Source organism: Orcinus orca, chromosome 11 (assembly GCF_937001465.1).
Source record: "Orcinus orca chromosome 11, mOrcOrc1.1, whole genome shotgun sequence".
Classification (NCBI taxonomy): domain Eukaryota; kingdom Metazoa; phylum Chordata; class Mammalia; order Artiodactyla; family Delphinidae; genus Orcinus; species Orcinus orca.
The window spans coordinates 36,295,448-36,311,187 of NC_064569.1; the positions used below are offsets into that span (position 1 = coordinate 36,295,448).

A 15,740-nucleotide genomic window follows, 5' to 3' on the forward strand; every position below is an offset into this window, starting at 1 on the left:
AACATTTGTCTTACTTGTCTTTATCCACTGGAATGGAAGGTCATAAGGGCAGGGATGTTGTCTGTCTTTGTTTTTACTATTAAACCCACAACACCCAGGAAAGTGGCCAGCATATAGGTAGTTCTCAGGAACTAAGCATGAAGAATGATGGTGGTATATGTATCAGAACAGTGACGGTGAGATGGGTGGCAGCCAGCCTCCAAGATGGCTCCCCAAGATCCCTGCCTATGGTCTTCATGCTCTGTATAAGCCCCTCCCTCAGTGAGTAGAGCTGACTGACCTGGGTAACCAATGGCAGAATTGACGATCGTGTGATTGACAATTGAAACTGTGATTTCCAAGGTTAGGTCATACAAGATGTTGTAGCTTCCACCTTGCCCACTCTCTTGAGTTGCTCATCTGCGGGAAGACAAATGTCGTGTCATGAGGATGCTCGAGAAGCCTCCAGACAGGCCTGCATAGGAAGGAACCAAGGGGTCTGCTAACAAGCAGCGCCGCTTGAGAGTGAACTGTCTTGAGTGGAGCTATCTTAGGAGAAGATCTAGTCAAGCTTTTAGGTGCAGCGCTGGCCAGCATCTTGCCTAGAACTTTGAGAGAATGCAGCCCAGAATCCCTTGACTCTGTTGCTCCAACTTCCTGACTCATAGAAACTGAGTGAGATAATATGTTTATTGTTGCTCTAAGCCACTACATTTGGGGTTAATCTTTCTTTTTGTGGGGGGAGGGTTAATCTTTTATGCCACTGTTGCCATGACCTCTTTGCTGGTTCTCCTTGGAACTTTTACACTTGCTTTTCCTTCTGCCTAAAACTCCATTCCCTCAGATAATTTCATGTCTTAATCTCTTACTTCCTTCAAGTCTGTGCTAAAACATCATGCTATGCAGTTATGCAACAATGTAACAATGGGTAACAAACACAGGCTGTGTTTGAGATATCCAGAAGGTGGATGCCACAGGATTTAGCAATTGACTGGGTAGGAGGGAAAAGAGAGAGAGGAAGGAGTCAAAATGATGCTCAAATTATTGGCCTGTGTGATTAGTGGTGTCATTCCTGGTTTAGAGAAACTGGTCTGGGGCAGAGACTATAAATTTAATTTTAAACCTGCTGAATCTGAAATGCCTTAAATATCCAAGTGAAGATGTTCAAGCATGCAGGCAGATATACCATTCGCAACACTGAAGAGAAATTTGGGCTGCAAATAAAGACCTTGGAATCAGGGCCAACTCTACAATTTGCAGGGCCCAGTGCAAAATGCAATGCAGGGTCCCTTCTTCAAATAGCCTCTGAGGTCCATCAACTGCTTTGTCCTCCTCCCAACAATTTGGAGGAATAAATGCTCTGGATGAGGGTGGGGAAGTTGAGCCAGGTATCTCCCCTTCCCACAGCCCGTATTCTCCAAACCACATCGAGGGACACCTCCAAGAGATTGCAATTTCCGGGCTTCCCTGGTGGCACAGTGGTTGAGAGTCCGCCTGCCGATGCAGGGGACACGGGTTCATGCCCCAGTCCGGGAGGATCCTACATGCCGCGGAGCGACTGGGCCCGTGAGCCATGGCCGCTGAGCCTGTGCGTCCGGAGCCTGTGCTCTGCAACGGGAGAGGCCACAGCAGTGAGAGGCCCTAGTACCACAAAAAAAAAAAAAAAAAGGGATTGCAATTTCCATGCTAGGATGCACTTGCACAGGGAATGGGTAAGAGGCTCATCCCTACCAAGTCGCCCACTAGATGGACTGTGGCACTGACAGTCCAGGACAGCTGCCGCCATGCCCTGCCCTAAAACACCGTGGGTGCACACACATGACCCTGACTTTCCCGGTGCCTGTGGCCAGGCCCTCCTGGTCCTGTGGTCCTGGAGCTGGGTGGGGTGAGGAGGAGAGTGGGTGGGGCTGAGATGCCAGAAAATGGGCGGAGCTGGCAGCTGAACTTATCCCAGGGAGGCAGAGAGGTGGTGGGAGACATGCTCCACTCTCCCATTAGACTTCACTTACAAAACAAAAACCCGAAGGTAATGTTATTAAGAATTTCAATCAGGCAACCACAGAGCATTGAGACCTCAAACATTAAGCCCTTCTGAGTGCAGGGCCCTGTGTGAATGAACTGTTAGTATGCCCATGAAACTAGCCCTGCTTGGAAAAGATAATAAAGTTATAAGAATGAATGAGTTAAGTAGGGAAAAATGAGAAGAAAAGAGGCCTAAGGAGACTTCCCTGTTGGCGCAGTCATTAAGAATCCGCCTGCCAATGCAGGGGACATGGGTTCGATCCCTGGGCTGGGAAGATCCCACATGCTGCAGAGCAACTAAGCCCGTGTACCACAACTACTGAGCCTGTGCTCTAGAGCCCGCACACCACAACTACTGAAGCCCGCGCGCCCTAGAGCCTGTGAGCCACAACTACTGAGACGGCATGCTGCAACTACTGAAGCCCGGGCACCTACAGCCTGTGCTCTGCAACAAGAGAGCCACTGCAAGGAGAAACCTGCGCACCACAACGCACAGTAGACCCCGCTCGCCGCAACTAGTGAACGCCTGCGCGCAGCAACGAAGACCCAACACAGCCAAAAATAAATTTAAAAAAAAAAAGGAAAGAGGCCTGAGGACGGAAGCCAGAGAAGCACCAACATTTAAGAGATGGGCAGATAAAGATGGGCCATCCTGTGGCCAGACAAGGGTTGCAATTAATCAGAAGACCAATGAAGGAGAAGATACTTTGTCTCTGACCCCTGACCTGGTAAAGCTTTGCAAGCTATCACCTGGCCACAGACTGTTAGGCACATTTTGTTTCGTAAACTATTCATGATATAGTTGATAATTTTTCAGAGTCAAGAGTGTGGTTCTTACCTAGGCCTATTACCTCGATTATTTTTGAAGCATATGTTACTCAGTTGAAAAAAAAATAATGCATGAAAGAAGCTGTAGGAAATAAAATAGATTAAGTGAAAGAATGGAATTTACTAATAATAGACTTACAGCTAACCAAAGTAAATAATTCATTTCCCTTCTAGCAACAGTCACTTTACATATAAGGCCAGCAATGTTTCTCTGCAACATTTATCCAGCAAGAAAAATGTAAACTCAAAAATCTGTGAAGAATTTCAAATGAGCATTGAAACCTGTTGCAAAATCAATCACAAGTGTTTTCTAACTAATTAACCTTGAGCAAAGCCTTAGGCCCTAAGAACCGGACTATTTGATGAAAGAACTGTGGCAGGGAGTTGGTAAGAATTTTAGAGCTTAGAATTGGTGGGGACAAAAAAAGTGATTTTTTAAAAATGGATTTAGAAATATCTCTGGAAGTGGTTTATAAAGTGGCTAAGAACACAAATTCTGGAATAAGCTGCTTGGGTTTGAATCCCAGCTCAGTCACTTACTGCCTGTGTGATTTTGGACAAGTTATTCAATTGCTCTGCACCTGAAAGACTGGTAACAACTCGTAGGGTCATTATGAGGAGTAAATGACTGAATGTAAAACATTTAGAACTGTGCCTAGCACATAAAAAGTACCATGCATTTGTTAAATGAAAATTGTGAACATCAATCATGTAACCAAAATACCTCTGGAATTTCTATTTTAGTAGGTCCCATAAGAATTGGCGAAAGAGTTCACTAAAAGAAAACAATCTTTTCTCCTTCTCATTTTTTTTCTTCTTCATCCTCCCATGCTTTTTTCCCACCCTCCTATCTTCAGAGTACTGTATTGGTTTCTCTTTATATTAGAAATAATTTTTTCCCAAAAGTTTCCTTAAGAAGTAAGTATAATGTTTCCTGGATATTTTCTTAAAAGTAATTTCCTCATGTCTTATCATGCATATTCATAGCTGTTTTCCCACTCCCACTTACAGTTGATCTCAATGTTTTATTTCTTTCATATGAAAACATCAGAAGTATATAGAATAAAATGCACAGTAGATTTAGTGTTATCTGAATATTTATTCTAATTATCATAACAATTCTGAATTAAGTGGAAAAAATATAAAAAGTTTCAATAAGTGTTAGGGGAACAATGAATATAACAAGGATTACAAATACACCTTCTAGCTCTTTTGAGAAGTCAAAATGGACCCATCTGATTTCACCAGCTTCTTTGAAAAAAGTTCTGCGGATGCACAATCCCAGGAAGCCGCAGTTCAAACTACCCCATGTATCTTAAAAGCAGAAATCCCTTTGTATTTGTCTTACTGTTCCCTCTGGCCTCCAGCATTGTGTTCTTATACTCTCTGCCTCAACTTTATTTCAGTACTTTGTTTCCTCTGGTTCTGACGTTTTTTCACAGTGCTTTATAATAATTTATACCTAACCCATAGTGGAGGTCTTCACTTCTTTTGCCTTTGTGATACCGAGGATGAAGTTTTCAAGGTCCCCATACGCTGCACGCTCAGTGATCATCTTCCGACCACTCCCTATGCGCGCTCCTGCGGGCGGGGGTAGGTGGCGCTTCTCCAGCCTCCTAACCTCACTTGAGGCGGAAATCCTCCTGCCTTTTGTGAACGTGTTTCTTTAGGTCTCGCTCTCTTGGTCTTTTTTCAGTTGTTTCTCATCTACGAGTTTGACCTCCTCTGTAATTGCCCCCTCCCCATTCCCCTACAGAATACACGTTCCCCCACTTGGAGTCAGAGTAATTGATACTTTAACAACATCCTCCATTGGCCCCCACTTCGTCTTTAGACACCATGCAAACGCGCTCTCCTTCAGGGTCCTGCCTGGGAGCTCCAGCAGCGTTTCCCCCCTCTCTCGTAACATATGTCAAAGAGAGCGAGGCTCCGGACGTGCCCATATATGACCTTGGAACAGAAAGCTGCCTCGTTTGGAGGCAACGTTCGGGGGAACCCTGCCCACTCCCACCCTCGCGTGCTCTCGCCTCCCTCTTCGGCGAGTTCAGTCGCGTGCACAACGCGGGCGCCGGCTACTCCCTCTCTTCTCCCGACTTCCTTCTGAGAGCCTATAAACCGGGGGAAGTTCAATCATTCCTCAGCGAGCTTCGGCGCTCACTGGGCATGCTCAGTGGCCGGGCCCGGCTCCGGTGGCCAGAGGCTGCCTTGGGCTCTAAGGCTCGGGTCGGCGGCCGCTTGGGCTCGGCTTCCCCGAGCGCGGGCTGAGTACAGCGGCCCCTGAGCCGGGAGCGAGACGCGCCCCGTCGTCCCCGCCCGGGCGCCGGCCTCGCCCGAGCGCCGTCGTTCCGGACCCCGAAAGCCCCCAACTTCGCGCGAAGTTCCGAGCCGCCTCCGGGGGGAGCCATGCAAATGATGACCAGGGACGGTCTGCTAGAAATGGAGCTGGAGGAGGACGACGACGACGATGGGGATATCGGTGAGCCGCGGGTTCCGGGGGTGAGCTGACGCCGGGCCCCGCGTCCGCTCCCGAAAGCCCGAGCCAAAGCGGGAGAAGTCGGGTACGGCGCGTGGGCGCCGCGCCCTCGGGAATGGAAGTTGGCGGGGACCCTCGGCCGCTCAGAGGAGCTCGGGTGCGGGGGGCCGTGGGGGTGGGGGGAAGCCCGCGCCGCACGCCCCGGGCCGCAGTGCGGCTGCCTCGCGCCGCTGACCGCCGGGCGAGCGGGCGGCCCCGGGAAAGCCGGGGAGGCGCGGGGTACGCATCGGCCCCTAGGTCAGTTTCCGGACGGGCGAGGGACGCGGCCCCTGAGTAGTCACGGTAGATACGGGGACGCCCCCGAGCGCGGAAGTCTTGACTCAGAAAAACAACTTTTGGGTCATTTTCTCCGGCTCGAACAGGCGTGGGCGGCGAGCCCGTGGGCGGGGTTCGGGGAGCGCGCCCGGGTTGGGAGAGCAGGGGTGTGACCCGCCTGAATCCTCCTTAAGGTGAAAGCAAACGGCGTGGCTCTGGGACGGAGGGTTGGGCCTGGGTGGGGCGGCCCGGGAACTAATTTGTGGCTGCCGGGCGCGGGCCGGGATCCTTTTTCCATCAGCAGCGCCCGCGGGGGAACGGATGGGAGGAGGAAGCCCTTAGTCTGGGTGGACCGCAAGGCATTTCCTACCCGTCCAGAGGGCCCCGGTGCCCCATTTCTGGTTAAAAGTGCTTAGAAAGAGTGGACAGAACGGAGGGAGAGCTGTTTAAGAGTTAAACAAACAAACGGAGTGGGAGGAGGTGAGGAAGGCGAAACCAATTGGAGCAGTGGGGAGAAAATCTGGTCCCTAAAGAGAACACTGCCAGGGAATGATGGCATATTGGGTTCGTCCGGAAGACGAGCAGTTAAATTACTAGGCAGACTCCGACTCAGTTTCCTGGACGCCAAATCAGTTTTAAAAACGTAACAGTTCCTGCTCATGTGCTAATACTTTTCTCTAATATATGCTTCTCTAATACCTTCTTCTCTAATAACTTTAGAAGTCATTTTAGGAGATAGATGTGGTTTTTCGTTCACGTTTTAGGTTCTGCTCATTTATTTTTCTGGTTTTTCCAGCTCTATTGAGATATAATTGACATATAACAATGTGTAAGTTTAAGGTGTACAACGTCTTGATTTGACACATTTATAAGTTGCAAAATGATTACCACCATAGAGTTAGCTAACACCTCTGCAACGTCACTTAATTGTGTCACTTAATTTTTTGTGGCGAGAACATTTAAGATCTTCTCTCAAAGTATAAGATACAGTATTATGAACTCTAATCACTCTGCTGTAAATAGATCCCTGGAACTTATTCATCTTCTAACTGGAAGTGTACCCTTTGACCAGTATCTCCTCACCTCCCCCGCCCCCCCCCCCACATTCTACTGTTTCTGTGAGTTCACCTTTTTTATATTTCACATATAAGTGATATCATACAGTATTTGTCTTTCTCTGCCTTATTTCACTTAACATAATGCCCTCAAGTTCCATTTGCTTGTTGTTGCAAATGACAGGATTTCCTTCTTTCTCATGGCTGAATAATATTCCATTACATATATATATGACACATAATCTCTGTCCATTCATCTGTAGACAGACAATTAACGTCTTTCCATATCTTGGCTATTGTAGGCACTGCTCATTTAAATCCAAAAACAAATTTAATAGAAGGGATTATACTCCATGGTTTAGCATTACCTTTCATTCACTTGAGAACAGTTTATTAGGTGTCCATTCTTATGGAGGGAGCAAATAGTAGTATTCTTTTTTATAGGAGAGAAAACTGACGCTCACAGGTTCATCTGCCTAGCTTCTCACACAGCTTATTAAGATTCAAACCCAGGTTTTCTGACTTGCAAGACCTGTGCATACTGATGCCCTTTTCAGCGGGTCACTCCAGCTGTCAGATAATATATAATGCTACTATTTAGCAGGCTGCGGTAGTAAATCATGATTGCATACAATATAAATCATAGGAACAAACTTTAAAAAGTTACAATAAAATTAGCACAGTCTGTTTCATAGGAAAACACTCATCTGTTATGGTGAGGTGTCACTGTTTACACTGACAGTTGTAAATAAATAAGGGTAAAAACCCAAATGGAAATTGAAGTAAGCAAGAGACTTTGAGCTTTGTTCCAACCTGCCATCAGTAGATCTCAATTTAGAAAGAAAACTAACTTGGGCTAGTTTGTATTAACCTGATAGTTGTATCAAGTCAAACAGTATAGATATATTTAAGAAAAAGTTAAATATCTCTACTCTTCTTGCATCCCACCCTCCATAGTCTACTGAAATTAATACTTTTGTAGTTGTAGGATTAGGTGTTGGGAGGCAAAAAATGAGTAAGATGCATGCTTTGGCTGTGGAGAGGTGGGTCCCATGGAACCAACCATTGCAGTAAGTGCTGTTATTGAGGTACATACACAGCTGTGGAGGAGGATGGGAGACCGCTGCAAAGAAGAGATTGTTGGGCCAGGTGCTGAAGAAGCAGGCAGGCATAAAGGGCAGGAGGAGAGTCTGGAGTTTCAAGTACTGCCTATGGTGGAAGGGAGCAGTCACGAGGCTGGGAAGGCAGGGGGGTGTGGCACCATGAAGAATCCTCCAAACATTTTAAGGGTTTTGGATTTTACCCTGTAGGTGATTTGGAGCTCCAGAAAGGTTATACGGAAAGGAGTGATAGAATCAAATTTGCTTTTGGAAAGATCTCCCTGGCAGTGCATTGGGAAATGGGTTGGAGAGGGGAGATGCTTGAGGTAAGCCTTTCTGGTAGTCAGGTTCAGAAATGGCCTGCAGTGGCCATGAGAATAGAGAGGAGTGGGTCTGAGAGCTCATGAAAGAGGCAGCATCTCCAAGGTCTTGGAGACCGAATGTGTCCAGCAAGCAGAGAGGAGCCTGGGATGACTCTTGGACTTGAGGGCAGTGGCAGGTGGAGGAGAACAGATGTGCAGGAGGGGAGAATTTTGTATTGTTCCAACAAGCCTTACATTCTTCCCTGCTTTAGCTCAGACCATTCCCCTTCCCAGTAATAGTGGACTCTCCTCTTTCTCAGCAGCTCTCTCTCCTTCTAAACCTGTCACAATCCCAGGAAGCTATTGTTCCCTCTAGCCCGAAGCACCCACCGATGAATGCTCACACCCCTTATTTTTCTGTTCCATGCAATTAGCATTCACCTTGTATTTTTGCTATTCATTATCTTTGCATTAATTAATCCCCCCAACTAGAATGTAAATTTCTTGGGGACTGAGACTAGGTCATGCAAAATATCCCAAATGTTGTAGACATTCCATTACTATAATTTAAGAAAATTCTCACTTCCTCACCCTCTAAAGTGAAAGCTTCTCAAAGGCAGCTGTTTTGTGTACTTTCTGTTCTAAGCTATGTCCCTAGTGCTTGGAATGGTGCTTGATATTCAGTGGAAGCCAAGCAAATCATTGTTGAAAGAAAGAATAAATGAATTACTTTGAATAATTAAATAAATTAAATTATTTAATTAAGTAAATTTATTTAATTAAATAAATAAATGAATAATAAACATAATGCTTAGTGGTTTTTATGGCCCTCATGGAGTTCTCTTCTTTGGCACCTGGAGATGCCCACAGTCATCTGCTATAAAAACGTTGATTGTACATACTCTTCCAGGAACTCTTCTAGGTTCTGTGGTCCCTGACCTCTGGAACCTCACTATCTAGGAAGGAAGCAGATATATGAATAGATAATTGCAGTCATCTGTGATTAATGCTGTACTGTAATCAAGATGTGTACCAGGGTCAGTGGTGGTACCAAGGATAAAACATGTAACCTTGCTTAGGGGAATCCAGGATGGCTCTACAGAGGCAGTGCCTATGCCAGCCCTGGACGAATAACCAGATAGGTGAGGGAAGGAGCTAGAACAGTAGAGTGTCCTGAGCATTCCTAAATGTTCCCTGATTTCTCAACAAATCACCCTTGATGCTGCCCTTGCCTTATTTGCTATGACAAGTGTAAAGTGTGTGTGTGTGTGTGTGTGTGTGTGTGTGTGTGTGTGTGTGTGTGTGTGTGTGTGTGTGTGTATTCTTTACCAGGGTATGACAGCTAAAAACAAAGCAAACTATTCTTAAAGTCATTCTCTTTGAACACAGTCAGTCTTACCCTGTTGCATAAACCTTTTATTATTTTCAGTTTCAAATCCACAGTCACAATTTAGCTTCCATGTTCTGACTCTCAAGTCAAATAATTGCTTTCCAAAAGGTTCCCCAGTCTCGTCTTACAAGTCTCATTATTCTTTGGATCTGACACAAACAGAGCTCTAAAAGAGGAAAAGAGTTCTACACACATGCCCCCCACCCCTTTTTTTTCCTCAAGGAGTTGTAACAGTCACGTATGTTGATTGCTGTATATTTGTGTTTTTTCCTCTTAGAAACCAAGAAATTTAGACTAAAAGCTCCTGTGAAGATTTCCCTCAGAGATATTATTTAAATTCTGACATTCTTGGGGGAAGATTAAACTATACTGCTAAGAATTCCACAGTCAGGCTTTAAGTTAATGGATGGTCTTGAACTCTCAAAGCGTTATTTGTAGCAAGTTAGATTAAAATCATTGTATTTTATAGAAGTTTCCACTCTAGCTAATACTTAAGGTTTTCTTATGTTATCATACATATCAGTTTGTGTTTTGTATTCCAGTCAATTCAGTAAATCTTAAAACGTATAGTCTTAGGGGGAGAAGTGCTATCTTATTTGCCTTTGTATGCTACAGCCTACGTATAGTAATGCTTTTCACATAGTCCCAAACATTTGTTAAGGGATTGTTTTTTAGATTGTAACAGGAAGCTTTGTTTGCTATAAGATTTAAGCTGCTTGATCTGCTTTTGATACAAATCATTCAGGGCTGGGTCTGTGCAAAAATCACGATTTTTAGAACAGAAAAACATCATTTCCAATCACCTTCAACCAAGGAAACGCACTTCTTGACTGATTGGTAACTCATATGGAAATGTAGAGGTTGTGAGAATTTAATACAGTCAAGTGATTGTCTTATGCCATTATTGCTTTTCTTTTAGTTTTGTCTTGCTTTTTTAAAGGCAACTAAAATTATTTAGCAGCCATCCCAAGGAGCAGCCAGTTTAAATACTAGGTGAAAATGTCAACAATAGAATATTTTGGACATGTACCAAAGAGCAGTCCAAATACTATTCAGCCCCAAATCAGATAGAACGTTTGCACAGAAGACAAGTTGAAGGGTTAATAGGCAACTTTCTCTGCCGTGGTCTTATTACTGCCCTGGCTACATGTCTGAATACTAATTGAAAGAACTTGCTGCAGTAAGTTATTCAGCAGCCAAAAATACAAATGAAAGAAAATATATTCTTTTGTGAAGTCCAGATGTTGCTTTTATATTTAATGCTTTCAATCTGAGACATTGAAACTCTACTATTTCCTACATTATTTAAAAATACAAATACTTGAAATTGGGGGAAGAAAGGATATTAGTCATTAAAATTCTCTTTTCTATAATTTTTATTTTAACTTTGGCAGAACTTTAGCCAAAGGTCAAAGTCATGTAAATAGATGTTCTTTCACAAAGTACAATTATGCAAATTACAGGCTTGTTTATAAAGCTTGTTTTATATAAACTAAGATTGTGTTTACATAATTGATTTTTTTATGATTCTTCAGACATTCTATCTAGACGTTTGAAAAATAGTCTTTGGCTTTGCACAGACAGGGTGATGGTTAGATTTTTCTTGTGGCATCCCATAGACACAGACTTAAGCATTAAAAAAATTTTTTTTCTGATTTCTGCAACGTTTTTAAGAAAAATTATTCCCCACTAAATTAAAAAAAAAAATACACCCTCCCCACGTATAAAACTCAGACCCTTAACATTATTTTCAGTGTTTTATTATAATTTGTATTATGATTTTAAACAATTGCATTCATTTGTTGTATCATTTTATTTCCTTCTACTGTTACTTATTAAACAATTCCTGAATGCTCAATCTGTGTAAAACATAAGATACTTTTTTCTAAAGAAACAAAAGAAAAACCAACAAATAAAACCCACCTTTGTTTCTAAGTAATACAAATAGTGAAGAAACAGTGTAAGCTCACTGATCTTAGATGCTACTTAGGGAAAGTAGATTTTAAAGACTGAGTTTCTTGGTTTCTTTGGGGAAAGTTAATCCCTAAAGAGGACATTTGAAAAACAAAAAGGAAGAAAGAGCCTGTGAAGGCTGTGCTGATGGAGAACTGTGAGGAGGGAAGGAGACAGGCCTGCAGTCAGAAGACCTCAATTAGCGGTTGGCTTTGGCACCTAGAATCTATCACCTGGGGCAAGTTTCCTGGCTTCTCAGCCTGGCTTTTCAGCCATGTGGGGTTGCTAGGAGGATGCAAGAAGGCATGTACAATGGGGGGTGTGGGGCCTTTTCACTCACACTACCTGAGTGGCAGTTACAATATCACCATCATAATGAATTTTTTTATTTAAAAGCAGTCATGGGAACTGCTACTCGTTTTTTTTTTAAACATCTTTATTGGAGTATAATTGCTTTACAATAGTGTGTTAGCTTCTGCTGTATAACAAAGTGAATCAGCTATACATATGGAACTGTTACTCTTAACCTTGGAGAGCTCTAAGTCCTTGCCTGGTTTTGTGTTGTTCTGTGTCATATTATGCATGCAGGAACTGTCCACTAAGTGTCAGGTTAAGGGTGATCATGACCGTGGCTGTGCTGCAGACACATGTACTTAAAGATAAAAGAGTTGAAGAATAGCATGTGGTTTCTGCAAAGAGATAATCACTGAGTGTGCTTTCCTATACTCTTACTGATCTTCTGACAGAATGACAGTGTTATTCAGATTCCGGGAAACCTATTTCAGGGGGAATCTCTTTCAGGGAATCTTAGCAAAAGGTTCCAACAGCTGACACTTGGCTCCCAATAAATGGCTCATAAATGTAGGGATTGTATTTCCATTGGTAGCACATGTGGCTTATCCTATCCTCCCAATTGCTGTCAGGCAGTTCTTACCAAGTATGTATGCCCCCATGTGTCACCATGTAACTGAATGCATAAGAAGTGAGGAAGAAGACTTTTTTTAAGTAAGAAGTGAATAGCTTTTATTACAAATTGAGCCTTTAGAATATCACAGAACTGAGGAGAGAACGATTGATGATGAGATTCTCCATTGTCACTACTGAATTGTGGAAACATGGAGGATCTTTCATAGTGTTCCCCATTCCGTGGAGAGAGGGAAGTCACAAGGCAGTGAAGGGAGATTGTTGACCTGGTGTTAAAAACCTTTGACTTGACTTTGACATCCTTCCCACCACCGCTTTCCCAATTTCTGATCATTGTACATATGCAGGCACTGTCAGTCTTGGCCGCTCGTCCTCTTAATGTCTTCTAGAATTGGAGATTATCCTGCCTTTCTCAGAGGGGACCTTCTCAGCCCCTTGTTGCCTCGGCATACTCAAACCCCGCTCTCAGAGGGCTGGGGGATGGATGCCTTGGGAATCGACATCCGCTTGGATCTGGAGGGAAGAAGGAGAGGCGAGGCCCCAGGGATTCCCCCCTCCCCCCCAACAAAGCCCTGGATAAGTGTAGGTATTAGGGATCAGGTGAAAATGATCTTTTCTTGAGGTTTGGATTTGCAGATGAAAACCTGAATTTCATTAGAGGTACTTATACTGGAGGCAAAAGAGAAGGATGACTCTTCCCTGTGTTGGAAGATCATTTCCACCGTCTGTTACAGACAGCCTCACCTTGGCCAAGGATGTGGACCTGCGTCCTGTTCAACTACGAATGTCTGTGGTGAGGGAGAAAGGGGCCACTCTGCTGGCCTGTGGTCCTTTTTATTTATCCACGTCAGCTCCTTCTCCCCAGTTGAGTCTGTTTTCTTGCCTCTGACTCAGTACTTTTGTCCGACACTTAGCCTGGGTCTGCAGAGGTGGAGGGCACCACTACTTAAACTTACGTTTTAGACAGGTATAAGTTCAAATTCTAGTCCAGACATTCACTAATGGTGTGACCTTGAGTGATTAACATAACTTTCTCCTCCTCTGTAAAATGGAGCTAATATTAGAACCTACTTCAAAGGTGACTGTGTTAAAAATGACGATTTTAAAAAGCTTACTTTGCAGGATTGTGGTGCCTGATACACTAAAAGCCCTCCATAATTATGAGCTAACGTTAGTATTATAGATAGCTGCTTTTACCTATATTTTAACTCAGACGTATCTCTTTTGCTTTTTATTAGCAGTTTTACCATTCTTCCACTTATATAGCTGTCATTTTTTGTCGTTTTCATTGAACTGTGAGCATCTTGAGGCTATCATCTCAGTGAGCAGCTTAATGCCTGGCACAGCATAGGCGATCAATACAATTTTGTTGAATGAATGAGTAGATGAATGAAAGATATTGACTATTGAAGAGCTCTGTGCTATGATTGGAAAGGTAGGCCTTTGGATACAGATCAACCCTTGGACAGGTTCATAAAACTTTGGAGCCTTGGTTTCCATATTAGAAAAGTGTAGTAGAGATAATAATACAGAAAGGGTAATGATGCTTTACGGAATTGTTATAAAGTTTAAAGTTAACATATAAAAGGATGAGGAACAGTTCCAGGCACATAATAGGCCAATAAATAATAGTGACAGTCCTGATAAAGCAACTAAAAATGGAGAAATGTAAGTGACTGGAGTAACCTAAGTTGGATTTTCCAGTAGATGGATTTCACAATAGAATTGTATCATCCCTTTGAATATATATAATTTTAGTAAGAAAGGTAAGAGAATATAGGATAAAGATATAATGAAATTTAAATGATACTTTGATAGCCTTTACACTAAAGAAAATGTGTGAGAAATAGGAGCATTTCTTAATCTAGCAAATTTAAGGTTTTGAAAGTATCTTTTATCAAAGTCTAAAGGGTAAAGTTGATATTGATCATGTGAACTTTCAATGAAATAAACTTAATAAAATATGTAGTTTTAAATAAATACGTAATTTTGCTTATGTGAATGGTCAGTTCTTTTAAATGGGAAAATTCTAAAATGTTTAATTTGCCTACAAGACTAAAATGTCTGTTCATTGAGTTTTATTGAAAAGTTTGAAGTAAAACCTGTTAAAAGAGACGGATGTGATACGGATCAAAATGATAGAACAGAAGACATGAACACACAGAGAAATTGCTACCCTTATGGTTTGAATTGTTTTGAATTTAGTGATATAAAAAAAATAATCCATACCTAATTTGCAAAATAGGTATATGAAATAATGTTTCTCATTTTGTAAGCTTGAAGTTTGGGAATGATTCAGCCTACATCAGTTTGTTAGAAATTAAACACTGCCAGGCCCCCTCTAGCAGCATCAGACCTAAGAAAAGTTAGACATTCCATTCCATTTGGGTAGGTGAGAGCAAAAGCAAAGGAAGAAGGCTCTTTTTAATCCCCAAATACAGTAGAGTTTAAGGTTATTTGCTTTATAAGTAAGGCTTTCCTAGAAGTGACTTTTCAGTAAAAGCCAGAGTTACATCCTTCAGTTAACTGCACTTAGAACTGCAGTTCCTGTTGTCCCCTGGGTTTCAGCCTATCCTCCATCCACAAGATGCCAGATTGTCTCATATTTCCTGCCTCCATTTAAATTTAGGTAGTATTTAGTACTCACTGGGTACATGCTTCTATAACAGGCATATTGCAGCTTACAAATCAAAGAGGAGATGTGAACATTTCTAACAGGCTTTGCCCTCCACTCTAAGGGTGAGCAACACAGCAAATGGCTTTTGAGCAATGGGGTAATCATGGTTTTCCTGAGGGTTACAGTTGCCTAAACTGTGGCTAGTGGCTTGTTTTCTACTCCAAAATACTTACTTTGAAGAGTTCAGTCACCATACTGACTGACTTTGGCACACACACAGAAATCCTTTTGCAAGCTGATCATGGAATTGCTAGCAGTGGCCTTCCTAAATCAGGTCTATTGCTTTTTTAAAAAGTCATGTACATAGAGATTTCATTTAGCTCAGAGCACTGGCTTGATCTTATCTCACAATCTTTATTAATTGAGTAAATATTTTCTGAAGACTTCCTATAGGTCATGTGCTATTCAAGGTCTGAGGATAGAACCAGGGAGAGAAGATCGCATCTATCGGTGGAGCTTATATTCTAATAAGTGATCAAATAAAACCCAAAAATGCATGTGGAAATCCATTCATTTACCTAATGTCAGTTTAGCACCTTCTCTGTGCCAGGCATTGTGCTGGGCACTAGGAATTTAATACACAAGACAGAAGAAACGGCCTCTGCCCTCGACGAGTAGCCATGCTGGCAGGGAAGACAAACATGCCCACCGATCACCAGCAAATTATATGTAAAGATTGTGAAAAAAGAGACAGAACCAGGATAACACAGCCGAGGACAGAA

At 42.8% G+C, this 15,740-nt stretch overlaps 1 protein-coding gene across 3 annotated transcripts in view; it reads left to right on the forward strand.

The window, feature by feature from the left end:
* The first annotated feature begins 5,003 nt into the window (after nt 1–5,003).
* Nucleotides 5,004–15,740, forward strand: part of ANO6 (anoctamin 6) — a 202,620-nt gene continuing 191,883 nt past the window's right edge. For 2 of the 3 annotated variants that reach the window (XM_004274428.3, XM_033436508.2), the window contains exon 1: nt 5,005–5,305. In XM_004274428.3, coding sequence (XP_004274476.1) covers nt 5,233–5,305 — 73 coding nt within the window. In that variant the 5' untranslated portion in view covers nt 5,005–5,232. Of the gene's footprint in view, nt 5,306–15,740 lie in introns of all 3 variants that reach the window. The other variant, XM_033436509.2, reaches the window with a different exon arrangement.